The sequence below is a fragment of the Eriocheir sinensis genome, chromosome 54 (genome assembly GCF_024679095.1).
Source record: "Eriocheir sinensis breed Jianghai 21 chromosome 54, ASM2467909v1, whole genome shotgun sequence".
NCBI classification, from domain to species: domain Eukaryota; kingdom Metazoa; phylum Arthropoda; class Malacostraca; order Decapoda; family Varunidae; genus Eriocheir; species Eriocheir sinensis.
The window spans coordinates 4,939,385-4,954,679 of NC_066562.1; the positions used below are offsets into that span (position 1 = coordinate 4,939,385).

Genomic DNA, 15,295 nt, shown 5'->3' on the forward strand with positions numbered 1-15,295 from the left:
TAGTGAGTCAGGGTGGAAGGATGGGTTGGGTTAGGTTAGTGGGTAAGGGTTTGCAGGAAAGTTAGGTTAGGTTAGGTTAGCGAGTCAGGGTGGAAGGATAGGTTGGGTTAGGTTAGGTTAGTGAGTCAGGGTGGATGGATAGGTTGGGTTAGGTTAGTGAGTCAGGGTGGAAGGATAGGTTGGGTTAGGTTAGGTTAGTGAGTCAGGGTGGAAGGATAGGTTGGGTTAGGTTAGGTTAGTGAGTCAGGGTGGAAGGATAGGTTGGGTTAGGTTAGGTTAGTGAGTCAGGGTGGAAGGATAGGTTGGGTTAGGTTAGGTTAGTGAGTAATGGTGGAAGGACAGGTTGGGTTAGGTTAGTGAGTCAGGGTGGAAGGATAGGTTGGGTTAGGTTAGGTTAGTGAGTCAGGGTGGAAGGATAGGTTGGGTTAGGTTAGGTTAGGTTAGTGAGTCAGGGTGGAAGGACAGGTTGGGTTAGGTTAGGTTAGTGAGTCAGGGTGGAAGGAGAGGTTGGGTTAGGTTAGGTTAGTGAGTCAGGGTGGAAGGACAGGTTGGGTTAGGTTAGGTTAGTGAGTCAGGGTGGAAGGATGGGTTGGGTTAGGTTAGGTTAGTGAGTCAGGGTGGAAGGATAGGTTGGGTTAGGTTAGGTTAGTGAGTCAGGGTGGAAGGATAGGTTGGGTTAGGTTAGGTTAGTGAGTCAGGGTGGAAGGAGAGGTTGGTGGGTGTTGGTGGATGACAGTGTAGCATATTTTCCTCTTTTCATAGCATAGGAGTCCCAGACATAGCCCTTGATCCAGCCACCCAGGTCCCAGTCACACCACACAACCTTTCCATAACACTACCCCCTCCAGCAAACCAACTTCTACTCACCACACAACCTTTCCATAACACTACCCCCTCCAGCAAACCAACTTCTACTCACCACACAACCTTTCCATAACACTACCCCCTCCAGCAAACCAACTTCTACTCACCACACAACCTTTCCATAACACTACCCCCTCCGGCAAACCAACTTCTACTCACCACACAACCTTTCCATAACACTACCCCCTCCAGCAAACCAACTTCTACTCACCACACAACCTTTCCATAACACTACCCACCCTGGTAAACCATCTACTCACCATACAACCTTTCTATAACACTACCCACCCTGGTAAACCATCTACTCACCATACAACCTTCCCATAACACTACCCGCCCTGGTAAACCATCTACTCACCTCTGAAGTGTTGTATAGCACTCCCCAATCAGGTCATGCGAGCCGTCTGAGTCCCAATCATGGCACTCAATCTTGATGCTGCGGCTGTGGTCCCCGGCGCATAGGGTCCTTGCCGGCACCACGATAGGCTTCCACACCGGGTTCAGCGTCTTCTTGATAACCTCTGTCTTGTGCACTGGCAGGTAGGAGGAGTTGTCGTTACAGCGGTAGAAGATGAGGAAGGGGTCGCTCTTGCCCAAAAAGTCCTTCTTGTCGAGGTCCGAGGCGGTGATGTTCATGGTGACAACTTCCTTGGATGCGGAAACCTCATCGCCCTGAATGATGAGCACGCCGCTGCCTCCGCTGATGGTCCTGCTCATCTGTAAGGGAGGGAGGATGAGTGTGCGGGGAAGTGGGTGATGTGTAGCCCCAATGAACCCTATACTATGGAACGGACACTTGCTTCAGCCTTGTCATCAAGCCGCGAATTTTGGAAAATCAACCGCTTTGGTGCGAATCGCCGTAGAATCAAAAGAGTAAGCTGTCCATTACTTGAGATGTCACTGGTAGCCCGTATTCTCACACTAGCGGGTTATACAATTATTTCCCAAGGCCACAAAGGTTAGTTGAGTGTTGTTTAATGTTCATGGTGCAGAGGCCTTGTCAAACTATCACTAGGCCCATCAGACTACCTATGGAAATACTGACACAACCTGCAGTGGAACATAGGCCTGTATTATTTGATGGTTTCGGCACTGACAACTTTTTCCCAAGGCCACAAAGGTTAGTTGAGTGTTGTTTAATGTTCATGGTGCAGAGGCCTTGTCAAACTATCACTAGGCCCATCAGACTACCTATGGAAATACTAACACAACCTGCAGTGGAACATAGGCCAGTATTATTTGATGGTTTCAACTCTCACAACCATTTCCCAAGCCCACAAAGGAGGTAAATCGGGTGCTAATGAGTGGTATTCTAGGTTCATGGTACAGAGGAAGGGTCAAACCACCACCAGGATCATAAAACTACCCCTGGAAATGCTCAAAACTCCTACGAAAGCCTTGTCAAATATATGTTTCTTTAGGTTCATGGTACAGAAGAAGGGTCAAACCACCACCAGGATCATAAAACTACCACTGGAAATGCACCGAACTCCTACGTAAGTCATGTCAAATATGTTTAGGAATATGACCCTTTACCCCTGCTCCATATCGCCACCTTCGTAAACAAACCGCCTAAGTCATTATTTTCTACTTTTCAGGAAATCAGAAAAGAACTGTCATCATCTCATTTGGCTTAAGGTTTAGGCAGAAATGAAAAGGCATATTCTAGAACACTCAAACCCTGAATGACAAAGGCAGCTATACAAAAATGGGCGTCACATGATGAAAGATTGATGTAGATAAAAACCTGGAAATCTATGAGAAATGACTTAGGCAATTATTTTATGAGGGTGACGATATGTGGCATAAGACCTAAGAAAAAAACACCCATTAATATGATAAGAGAGATGAATGAAGTCCCCTTTGTTGATTGTTTAGTGAGGGATACAATTGCACACCTGTCACCTTTGCCTCCCATGTCCCTCCCATTCACTCTAACTCATCCCTATAGTGTCCAGATCCCTTATGCAAGAGTTAACCAGCATCATCACTCTTTCATCCCTTACACTGGTAAACTCTGGAAAAGCCTTCCTTCGTCTGTATTTCCTCCTACCTATGACTTGAGCTTTTTCAAGAGGAGTGAATCAAGACACCTCTCCACCTGAAACTGACCTATCTTTTGGCCACTCTGCACTTTTTTCTTTTCGACACATTTTTTTTGTTGCCCTTGAGCTACTTCCTTCGACGTAAAAAAAAAAAAAAAAAAAAAAAAAAAAAAATAATAATAATAATAATAATAATAATAACAATAATAATAATCAGTATGCCACCCTCACCTGGGACCCCTGGCAGCCCATGATCTCCCCCAGCGAGCACTCCACAGTCCCCAGCTTGTCCTGGTCGTCGGGGTTGCTGCTCTTGCTGTCCCAGTCATAAATGGCAAAACGCAGCATCTGGGAGGGGGAATGTAAGGTCGATATTACAAGACACTTTCGCCTCTCACATCAACTATTTTTAAAGGTCAATGAGGGGATCAATCGGGTTCTTATGAGTGTTTTTTTAGGTTCATGGTACAGAGGAAGAGTCAAACTACCACCAGGGTCATAAAACTTCTAACATCAACTATTTTTAAAGGTCAAAGAGGGGGTCAATCTGATTCTTATGAGTGTTTTTTAGGTTCATGGTACAGAGGAAGGGTCAAACTACCACCAGGGTCATAAAACTTCTCACATCAACTATTTTTAAAGGTCAAAGAGGGGGTCAATCTGATTCTTATGAGTGTTTTTTAGATTCATGGTACAGAGGAAGGGTCAAACTACCACCAGGGTCATAAAACTTCTAACATCAACAAGGTCAAAGAGGGGGTCAATCTGGTTCTTATGAGTGTTTTTTTAGGTCCATGGTACAGAGGAAGGGTCAAACTACCACCAGGGTCATAAAACTTCTAACATCAACAAGGTCAAAGAGGGGGTCAATCGGGTTCTTATGAGTGTTTTTTTAGGTTCATGGTACAGAGGAAGGGTCAAACTACCACCAGGGTCATAAAACTACTCCTGGAAATGCCCACAACTCCTACGAAAGCCTTGTCAAATATGTGAGCTTGGGCGCGGAAATGTTTTAAAATGGTACAGAGGAAGGGTCAAACTACCACCAGGATCATAAAACTACTCCTGGAAATGCCCACAACTCCTACGAAAGCCTTGTCAAATATGTGAGCTTGGGCGCGGAAATGTTTTAAAATACGGCACTAAGAGTCCGGGTGACCGACCATCAACTTGCTGTCTCATTTTCCTTAACTCTGGGCCATCCATCGCCTTACATGTCACTCCTTAAACCTGTTACTGGCTTCCCATTTGTTTTATCCTGGAGGTAACTCGTACATAAAGAGAAAAGAAAAGATAGAGAAAAGAAGAATGAAATGATTAAACTCTTGTCTGTCTCTTAAACCTGCAACTCACTTTCGATTCGCATGCTCCCGAAGACTACCTCACACACACATAGAACGGAGAACGGAGGGGTATCAAGGAATGGAAGGAGGGAAGAACCTGGAGAAGGGATGCCAGAGAGAAGACAGGAGGAGGAGGAGGAAGAATGGGAAGAGGGGGAATATATGAAGGGGGAAACGAAATATCAAAATCAAAACCTTGCTCCATCATCCACACTCCTCTAAGCTTGCTCGGATTCCTGTAGTTTTTTTTCTTTTTTTTTTCTACTTTTTTTCTGAGTGTACGATTCTTTTTCTTCCTCTCCTAAACAAACAAACAAACAAAAAAAAAATAAATAAATAAAAACAAGCCCTTCCTGTATTTTTTTTTTTCTACTTATTCTTTCTCTCCCTCTACTAAATAAAAAAATAAATGACAAGCCCTTCCTGTAGTTTTTTCTTTTCTTCTATTTTTCTATTCACATGCATGACTCTCCCCCCCCCCGCACACACACACACACACACACACAAAAATAAATAAAGAAAGAAAGACCTCAAGCCCTTACCTGCCGCTCCTCAAACCTGTAGCTCGCCTCCAACTTCCTTATCCACTGCGGGTCGAGCGTGTCCTTGATCATCTCGGTGCGCCCCGCCTCTGTGTAGCGCTCCTGCCCCGTCTCCTTCATGTACATTATGCATAGCGGGTCACTCTTGCTCAGCGCGTCCTTGTTCTTGAGCCCCCTGCGGCGAGCGATGGGTTGGTAAGGAGGGTACGTAAGGTGTGCTGGCCATTTGAGGTAAGGTCATGGTGCTATTTGGTACTAGGCTTTCTGCTTTTTTTAGAGTGATGGAGGCAGCTCAATGGCAAAAAATGAAGAGGAGAAACTAAAAGAAACAAAAACGCCTCTTGGACATAAATCTACTGGCCAATGTGCTGTTTGGTCCTAGGGGTTCTGCTTTTTTTTATAGTGAAGGAGGCAGCTCAAGGGTAAATAATGAAGAGGAAAAACTAAAAGAAACAAAAACGCCTCTTGGAAATTAACCTACTGGCCAATGTGCTTTTTTTTTACGAGGTCATGGTGCTGTTTGGTACTAATCTTTCTGCTTTTTTTTTATAGTGAAGGAGGCAGCTCAAGGGTTAAAACTGAAGAGGAAAACAAAAAGAAACAAAAAAAACTATTGGACATGAACCTACTGGCCAATGTGCTTTTTTTTACAAGGTCATGGTGCTGTTTGGTACTAATCTTTCTGCTTTTTTTTATAGTGAAGGAGGCAGCTCAAGGGTAAAAAATGAAGAGGAAAAACTAAAAGAAACAAAAACGCCTCTTGGACATGAACCTACTGGCTAATGTGCTTTTTTTTTACGAGGTCATGGTGCTGTTTGGTATTAATCTTTCTGCTTTTTTTTATAGTGAAGGAGGCAGCTCAAGGGTAAAAACTGAAGAGGAAAACAAAAAGAAACAAAAAAAACTATTGGACATGAACCTACTGGCCAATGTGCTTTTTTTTACAAGGTCATGGTGCTGTTTGGTACTAATCTTTCTGCTTTTTTTTATAGTGAAGGAGGCAGCTCAAGGGTAAAAAATGAAGAGGAAAACAAAAAGAAACAAAAAAACCTGTTGGACATTAACCTACTGGCTAATGTGCTGTTTGGTGCAAGGCGTTCTGCTTTTTTTTATAGTGATGGAGGCAGCTCAAGGGGAAAAAATGGAGGAAAAAAAAAAAATGGACATAAACCTGCTGGGCAATGTACTTTTTTTTTTACAGTGAAGGAGGCAACTGAAAAAAATAAAACCACTGCTGAACATCAAACTATCATCAATTTGTCACTATTTTGAATCTGAGAGCACAGGCCACAGATCAACAGGATAACGGGACAAACTCTGAATTTGCCGAGGAACATAAGGACGGCATTTGTGTGCTTGGATGAGGAGATGATGAAGAAAATAAGGTCGGTACTATAAGACTCTCTTCTCACCTCATCTATTTTAAAAGGTCAAAGAGGGGGTCAGTCGGGTTCTAATGAGTGCTTCTTCAGGTTCACGGTACAGAAGAAGACTCACACTAGCACCAGGGTCATAAAACTACCCCTGGAAATGCCCACAACTCCTATGAAAGCCTTGTCAAATATGTGTTTCTTCAGGTTCACGGTACAGAAGAAGACTCACACTACCACCAGGGTCATAAAACTACCCCTGGAAATGCCCACAACTCCTATGAAAGCCTTGTCAAATATGTGTTCTTGGGCGGCGATATGTCTTGTCATACGACCTTAATGGTTACAATGATAAGGCCAAGGTTGGAGTATGCAGCAGTGGTTTAGTCTCCTCACGAAAAGAAGATCATAAAGAACGGCCCAGGGTCATAAAACTACCCCTGGAAATGCCCACAACTCCTATGAAAGCCTTGTCAAATATGTGTTCTTAGGTGGTGATATGTTTTGTAACACGACCTTAATAGTTACAATGATAAGGCCAAGGTTGGAGTATGCAGCAGTGGTTTAGTCTCCCCACAAAAAGAAGAACATAAAGAACGGCCCAATAGGTGTGTGTGCATACTTAGCAGAGAGGCTCAGCTCCACCGTGGTCATGGGCACCATCTGGGGGGGTCCGGGCGGCCCCCCTCCCATAGCTGGCATGCCCCCTGCTTGCATCTTCCTGCAGGGGTAAGGGGTCAGGGGTAAGGACAGGGCACACTAACAGGGATTCAGGGACATGGGTAAAGGAGAGGTGAGAAGTGGACATGAGGAGTTAGTACCAATGTTGCCAGATAGTTGTACTCAGCCTTTTATATTTACTGACTTCTGACCCAAAAACTGTCTCGTGGACCCCAATGAGGAGATTCACTTTTTTTTTTTACAACAAAGGAGACAGCTCAAGGGCACAAAAAAAGGAAACAATAATGAAAAAAAGCCCGCTACTCGCTGCTCCTAAAAAAAAGAATCAAAAGAGGTGGCCGAAAGAGAGGTCAATTTCGGGAGGAGAGGTGTCCTGATATCGTTAAAATAGTTAATTCCTGATGTTTCTTGGCAATAGTTAGGCGTCAGAAACCGGTAAATACTATGCTCTGAGTACGACAATCTGGCAACAGTGGTTAGTGGTACTGTCTTGAGAATACAGGTGAGGTAAGGTTGGTGATTAGTTCAATAAATAAATAAACTAATAAATGAAAAGCTGTCACATTGCCACGCCCCAAAAGTAAGAGGCGTAAAGTGCAGGAGTGGTCAAACTACAACACCCAATTTCCACATCTCTGCCGTTACGCAATAAGTGTCAGAGCCCTTTGCTACTCTTCACGGGCAATCATCCATTTACTATGCGAGGAAATTACTAGGGAGAGAGAGTGAGATTTACATAGATTTACATAGATATTCAGACCCCACAGAGCCAATGGTGTGTGGTGTGTCCTGAAACCTGAGTGAAATTGTATTAAATTAAATGACACCGAGACTTTGTATTTCGATTTTCGTTAATATTAAGTTGAAGGAAGTGTCGAGAGAGAGAGAGAGAGAGAGAGAGAGAGAGAGATGAGGATAAAGAAACTAATATTTGCAATGTGTCCCTCACCTAAATATTCTCTCTCTCTCTCTCTCTCTCTCTCATTATAAACTATTTTGGGGTCGATGAGAGAGAGAGAGAGAGAAAAAAAAAATAACAAAATCATTGGACAAAGCTTCAGTTTAACACCTAGAAATTACTAACCTGTGTCTATTCATGGCTACAAGAGAGTAGAATCCAATCACAGAAAGAACCTGTCCTATACAACCTCAGTACGTGTGTTCGTGAGTGGATGTGTGTGTGTGTATGCGTGTAGGTTATGTATATGTCAGAGTAGCCACTTCCCATTGTGAGTCTGTGCGCATAGATTAGATAGGTAATCTTATCGTGAAGAGCTCAAATATCACCCACTGCAGAAGAGGCTGGAGGGAGGGAGCTAAGCTAGTGTTAGTGTTATGGGGCATGGCATAAGGGGACAGGAGTGGGGTCTAGGGGGTACATACCTCAAGCGTCACACAGCACACCTCCACAAGTACACTAAAATAGAATGGCAGGAAAATCACATGTATTTGCCTCGAGATAACTGCGCTCAGTGATGTGAAGAAACGTTAGCATTCCCAGGTGCATAGGTAACCATTAGTGAGAGTAGGTGACGGACTGAACCTGGGAGTTGTGTGTTAGTGATAGTGTGGCTTATTTCTTTAGAGGGGGTGTTGGAGGTGTGTGACATAGCATACAGGAAGCTCGGAGAGAGTAAGTCTTAGGGGAGAAAAATGCTGGGTGTGGAAAAGTATTAGTATTAGTGTGGCTCATTTTTGGGGGAGGTTAGTGATCATGTGGCTTATTTTTTTTGCGGGGATGTTGGAGGTACGACACATAGCATAGAGGAAGATAGGAGGGAGTAAGTCTTAGGGGAGAAAAATGCTGGGAGTAGAAAAAGTATTAGTGTTAGTGTGGCTAATTTTTGGGGGGGTGTTGAAGGCATCTTACATGCATACAGGAAGCTGGGAGGGAGTAAGTCTTAGGGGGGAAAATGCTGGGAGTAGAAAAAGTATTAGTGTCAGTAATTTTTGGGGAGGATGGAGGTGTGTCACATGCATACAGGAAGATAGGAAGGGAGTAAGTCTTGGGGGAGAAAAATGCCAGGAGTAGAAAAAGTATTAGTGTTAGTGTGTCTTATTTTTGGGGAGGATGGAGGTGTGTTACATGCATACAGGAAGATAGGAGGAAGTAAGTCTTTAAGGAGAAAAATACTGGGAGTGGAAAAGTATAAGTGTTAGTGTGGCTCATTTTTTTTGGGGGGGGGGTGTTGGAGGCGTCTTACATGCATACAGGAAGCTGGGAGGGAGTAAACCTTAGGGGAGAAAAATGCTCTATAGTCATGAGCAATGTTGATTTTTTTACTTATTAATGAATTTGATAACCGACCTAACAGCAATATAAATAATCTGTCCCCACTATCGGTAACCCACGTCACATTAATGATATCCAGGAAGCTTGGGCTGTAAATATTAGAGGAGAGAAATGCCTTATAATCACTTAACCCTTAGATGACGGTGGAACTATATGCAGATGGTCCAAAATTCAGTCAGTTTTGTATGGCAAGAAATATAACCACACTACCAGACTGCGGTTGAATCTATATATAGACGATAGTTAGAACATCTCTTATGCGGCGTAACTATATTTATGCTACGCTCATAAGGTCTGCAGTGACCGTATATATGGACAATTCATTTTGGGGGAGCTACTCTTCAAATACCGCTGACGTCCAAGGGTTAATGATATACAGGAAGCTTGTTCTTATTCTTGGGTATATGGCGTGCGTATAGAAGCCTTGGCACTTAGTATTTCTTTTTCCCGAGTGTTTTTTTTTTCCCCCTTTTGACAGGTGTTGAAGAATGATAGTTCTTTTTTATTGTTAATGTTTGTGATTGTTTTTTATCATTCACTTATATTTTTTAACTTTTTTTCACTGTAATAAAAGGAAAAAATGCATTATAATCATTTAAATGGTCCCTGATTAGTTAATTTTATCCGGCAAACAGTTTGGCAATCTCACACGTCATGGCTTTCACAGTTTACGTCACAATGATATGTAGGAGGCTGGGGACGGTAGGCATATCAGCGAAGAAAAAAAAAGGTATTACATAATCGTTTACATGGTCTGATTAATCACTGCCTGCCGGTGATAGCCATACTGATAAGCAATCTCGAGCGTCACAGCTTCAGCAGTTCACGTCACATCAATACACTGATACGCAACGCCCCTCCGCATGAGTGATATACGTACTTACTGGGTACGTGTGGATGTTAACAGGGATGAGATAAAGCCACTGGAGTGTATTTTTCTGTACCCGTGAAGAGGAAAATAATAATGAGTGGTTGGTGAGGCTAATTACTGTGGCTAAGTGTACGTGTGAGTTTGATTTCTCTCTCTCTCTCTCTCTGTAGTAATAGTAGTAGTAGTAGTAGTGGTAGTAGACAGTAGAGGTAGTAGTAGTAGTGGTAGTAGTAGTATACAGAAAAAGAAGCAGAACTAGGCTAAAATAAATAAAGAAAGAAAGAAAGTAAAAAATGTGTGGCAGGTTAGGTTAGGTTAGGCAGATTACTTAGTCACCTTTCTTTATGTGTGTTAGCAATATTTACCCTCATAGTAATAGTGACAATAGCAATAATAGCTTTCTTTTGCTCTGGGGCATATTAGAAAAGCAGGAAAACAGGAGAAAAAGTGAAAAAATATATGTGAATGATAAAAAAATAATCATTAACATTAACAGTAAAAAAAACTATCATTCTTCAACACGTAGGACAGTCTATAGGGGAAAAAAAGAGGGAAAAGGGAAAAAAAACACTCAGGAATAGAAATACTAAGTGTCAAGTCTTCTATACGCACGCCATGTACCCAACAGTGAGGCAAATTCCTATGGGGTGAAACAAACCATAAATAACACTTTTTACATGGCTAGTTCAATGTTAGGTCTATGGTTGGTATTCTCTGACACCTCCACCACTCACATTGACTATTTCCAAAGGGTAAAAAGGGGATCAATCAGGTTCTAATCAGTGTTTTTTTAGGTTCATGGTACAGAGGAAGGGTCAAACTACCACCACGGTCATAAAACTACCCCTGGAAATGCTGATACGCCCCTATGAAAGCTTTGTCATATGTGTGCTTTTTAGGTTCATGGTACAGACGAAGAGTCACACTACCACCAGGGTCATAAAACTACCCCTGGAAATGCTGATACACCCCTATGAAAGCTTTGCCATATGTGTGCTTTTTAGGTTCATGGTACTGAGGAAGGGTCACACTACCACCACGGTCATAAAACTACCCCTGGAAATGCTGATACACCCCTATGAAAGCCTTGTCATATGTGTGCTTTTTAGGTTCATGGTACAGAGGAAGGGTCAAACTACCACCATGGTCATAAAACTACCCCTGGAAATGCTGATACACCCCTATGAAAGCCTTGTCATATGTGTGCTTTTTAGGTTCATGGTACAGAGGAAGGGTCACACTACCACCACGGTCATAAAGCTACCCCTGGAAATGCAAAAAAAAACACTGCTATGAAAGCTTTGTTAAATGTGTTTCTTAGGTTCATGGTACAGAGGAAGAGTCACACTACCACCAGGGTCAAAACTACCCCTGAAAATGCAAAAAAAACACTGCTATGAAAGCTTTGTCAAATGTGTTTCTTAGGTTCATGGTACAGAGGAAGAGTCACACTACCACCAGGGTCATAAAACTACCCCTGGAAATGCCCACAACCCCTATGAAAGCATTGTCATATGTGTGCTTTTTAGGTCCACAGTACAGAGGAAGGATCATAAAACTACCCATAGAAATGCAAAAAAACACCCCTATGAAAGCCTTGTCAAATGTGTGTTTTTTGGGGTTCATGGCACATAGGAAGGGTCAAAACTACCCCACAGGAAAATGTTGACAACACCCCTATGAATGCCTTGTCAAATGTTTTTTTTGGGTGGGTTCATGGCACATAGGAAGGGTCAAAACTACCCCACAGGAAAATGTTGACAACACCCCTATGAATGCCTTGTCAAATGTGGTGTGGTTCTAATGGCCAGTTTACTTACTTCCACCTTTCAACACCCAGAACTCGAGAAAATAACCGTGGAAAAGGGAAAAAGAACACTGGGGAGGAACAAAACTACACTACAGTACAGCGTTAAGTAGGCCAATGAGTCAACGGGTTACATAATACACTTGACAAGCTCACCGCATCTATGAGTAAAGCAATTATCAGGCAAAATAAACTACTGATAGGTCTTAACAGATATCCCAATGGCCTGTTTGCTTTCCCTAACAACACCCAGAACTGAAAAAATTGGGGAAAAACTGGTCGGGAAAGAAGGAAATATTGGGAAAGAGGGAAAGAACTGATTGATTGTAACAGAGGAAATAAATCATAGCAAGCCAATCGTTCTTTAACACGCAGAACTGTCAAAAGGGAAAAAAAAGAGGAAAAGGGGAAAAACTGCTTGGGAAAGAAGGAAAAATTGGGAAAGTGAGGAAAAAGTGTAAAAGAGGAAGAAATCACAAGAAAAACAATCATTCTTCAACACCCAGGACTGAAAAATGGGGAAAAAAAGGATGAGAAAAGGAGAAAGAAAAGATAGGGGTAAAAAATCACTCGGGGAAAGAAGGAAAAAATTGGGAAAGGGGAAAAAAACTGTAAAAGAGGAAAGAAATCATAACAAAGCAATCATTCTTCAAAACGTACAACTGAAAATAGGGAAAAAAGGAAAAAAAAACCCCACCCGGGAAAGAAGGAAAAAAATGGGAAAGTAGGAAAAACTGCAAAAGAGGGAGAAATCATAAAAAAATATCATTCTTCAACACCCAGGACTGAAAAGAGGGAAAAGAGGAAAAAACACTCGGGAAAGAAGAAAAAATGGGAAAGTAGGAAAAACTGCGAGAAAAAAAAGGAAAATAAAAGAAGAGAAGAAAAAGGAGAGAAAAAACAACATTGGGAAAGGAAAACAAAAGAAGAGAAGAAAAAGGGAGAGGAAAAACAACACTGGGAAAGGAAAACAAAAGAAGAGAAGAAAAAGGAGAGAAAAAACAACACTGGGAAAGGAAAACAAAAGAAGAGAAGAAAAAGGGAGAGAAAAAACAACACTGGGAAAGGAAAACAAAAAAGAGAAAGCAGAAAAACAACACTAGGAAAAGAAAAAGAACTTGGAAAAGGGGAAACTATGACAAACTGGAACAACTCGACAATACCACTTCGCATTATCTTTAATACCAAACTACCTCACCATTCAACATCTAGAACTATCAAAGGAAGAAAAAATAGACGGAAATACTTAAGAAATGTCAGATAAGATTTTTTTTATATGACATTCATCTCCCTAATAGTTCTCCTTATCTCCCGCCTTTCCCAGCCCCTGACACCTGTAACTAATCTCCCTGAGGTGAATTTAATGGTTTAACTCACTCTTGCTGTCACGTGGAGGGAATGGAGGGTAAAATAAGGCGTGTGGAAGGAATAAGGATGAAAATAATGATCGTGGAGGGAATACATCATCTATCAGTTCCCCCTTATCTCCCGCCTTTCCCCGTCCCTGACACCTGTAACTAATCTCCCTGAGGTGAATTTAATGGTTTAACTCACTCTTGCTGTCACGTGGAGGGAATGGAGGGTAAATTAAGGCGTGTGGACGGAATAAGGATGAAAATAATGATCGTGGAGGGAATACATCATCTATCAGTTCCCCTTTATCTCCCGTCTTTCCCCGCCCCTGACACCTGTAACTAATCTCCCTGGCGTGGAATTAAAGGTTTAACTCACTCTTGCTGCCACGTGGAGTGGATGGAGGGTAAAATAAGGCGTGTGGAAGGAATAAGGATGAAAATAATGATCGTGGAGGAAATAAATCATCTATCACTTCCCCCTTATCTCCCGCCTTTCCCCGCCCCTGACACCCTTAATTAATCTCCCTGGCGTGGAATTAAAGGTTTAACTTACTCTTGCTGTCACGTGGAAGGAATGGAGGGTAAAATAAGGAGTGTGGAGGGAATAAAGAGGAAAATAAGGCTTGTGGAGGGAGTAATAATCACTTTCTTCTCCCTTATCTCCCGCCTTTCCCCGCCCCTGACACCCTTAATTAATCTCCCTGGCGTGGAATTAAAGGTTTAACTTACTCTTGCTGTCACGTGGAAGGAATGGAGGGTAAAATAAGGCGTGTGGAGGGAATAAAGAGGAAAATAAGGCTTGTGGAGGGAGTAATAATCACTTTCTTCTCCCTTATCTCCCGCCTTTCCCCGCCCCTGACACCCTTAATTAATCTCCTGGCGTGGAATTAAAGGTTTAACTTACTCTTGCTGTCACGTGGAAGGAATGGAGTGTAAAATAAGGAGTGTGGATGTAATAAAGAGGAAAATAAGTCGTGTGGAGGGAGTAATAATCACTTTCTTCTCCCTTATCTCCCGCCTTTCCCCGCCCCTGACACCCTTAATTAATCTCCCTGGCGTGGAATTAAAGGTTTAACTTACTCTTGCTGTCACGTGGAGTGGATGGAGGGTAAAATAAGGCGTGTGGAGGGAATAAAGAGGAAAATAAGGCTTGTGGAGGGAGTAATAATCACTTTCTTCTCCCTTATCTCCCGCCTTTCCCCGCCCCTGACACCCTTAATTAATCTCCCTGGCGTGGAATTAAAGGTTTAACTTACTCTTGCTGTCACGTGGAAGGAATGGAGGGTAAAATAAGGCGTGTGGAGGGAATAAAGAGGAAAATAAGGCGTGTGGAGGGAGTAATCACTTTCTTCTCCCTTATCTCCCGCCTTTCCCCGCCCCTGACACCCTTAATTAATCTCCCTGGCGTGGAATTAAAGGTTTAACTTACTCTTGCTGTCACGTGGAAGGAATGGAGGGTAAAATAAGGAGTGTGGAGGGAATAAAGAGGAAAATAAGGCGTGTGGAGGGAGTAATAATCACTTTCTTCTCCCTTATCTCCCGCCTTTCCCCGCCACTGACACCCTTAATTAATCTCCCTGGCGTGGAATTAAGGGTTTAACTCACTCTTGCTGTCACGTGGAGGTAATGGAGGGTAAAATAAGGCGTGTGGAGGGAATAAAGAGGAAAATAAGGCGTGGATGGAGACTCGACACACGTCCTCCTCCCGTCCCTTCTTTCACAACACTGAGTGATGAGTCAGACGTCACTTTTATTATGTATTTTTTCATTATTTATGTCCTAAAACAAAAACAAATAAACACTTATCACAAACTTTATCACATGCTTCCTGTGGCGTTTTATTAGTAAAGGGTGAGTAAACCATGTGCTGGGTGACTTAAAATAAATGTTAGACGCGCAGTAGCTATATATATAAGGTTATTTCTGCTTTTTTTATCTGGCTGATCTGGGATGATAATTTGCAGGGCACTTTTCAGATGCATAACACGCATATTAATTATCTGTGTTATCTGTTGGGAGGGAAGTGAATCAAGTGAAATTGTAAGTGTTGGTGTGTTATGACAATTTTAAAGATGAGTGTGTATATGTTTTCTGAATGAGTCTTTTATATATCACACTAAAATC

At 42.4% G+C, this 15,295-nt stretch overlaps 1 protein-coding gene across 11 annotated transcripts in view; it reads right to left on the minus strand.

The window, feature by feature from the left end:
- LOC126983586 (copine-8-like) overlaps nucleotides 1-14,898 on the minus strand; it is a 32,628-nt gene extending 17,730 nt beyond the window's left edge. For 3 of the 11 annotated variants that reach the window (XM_050836392.1, XM_050836383.1, XM_050836384.1), the window contains exons 1-5: nucleotides 7,930-8,081; nucleotides 6,787-6,885; nucleotides 4,795-4,969; nucleotides 3,141-3,257; nucleotides 1,223-1,581 (exon numbers count right to left, since the gene is read on the minus strand). In XM_050836392.1, the coding sequence (XP_050692349.1) occupies nucleotides 1,223-1,581; nucleotides 3,141-3,257; nucleotides 4,795-4,969; nucleotides 6,787-6,885; nucleotides 7,930-7,943 (764 nt within the window). In that variant the 5' untranslated portion in view covers nucleotides 7,944-8,081. Of the gene's footprint in view, nucleotides 1-1,222; nucleotides 1,582-3,140; nucleotides 3,258-4,794; nucleotides 4,970-6,786; nucleotides 6,886-7,929; nucleotides 8,082-13,193; nucleotides 13,245-13,370; nucleotides 13,392-13,900; nucleotides 13,994-14,075; nucleotides 14,092-14,251; nucleotides 14,340-14,427; nucleotides 14,492-14,776 lie in introns of those variants that run through there. The other 8 variants (XM_050836385.1, XM_050836388.1, XM_050836387.1 and 5 more) reach the window with 8 other exon arrangements.
- Nucleotides 14,899-15,295: the final 397 nt, after the last annotated feature.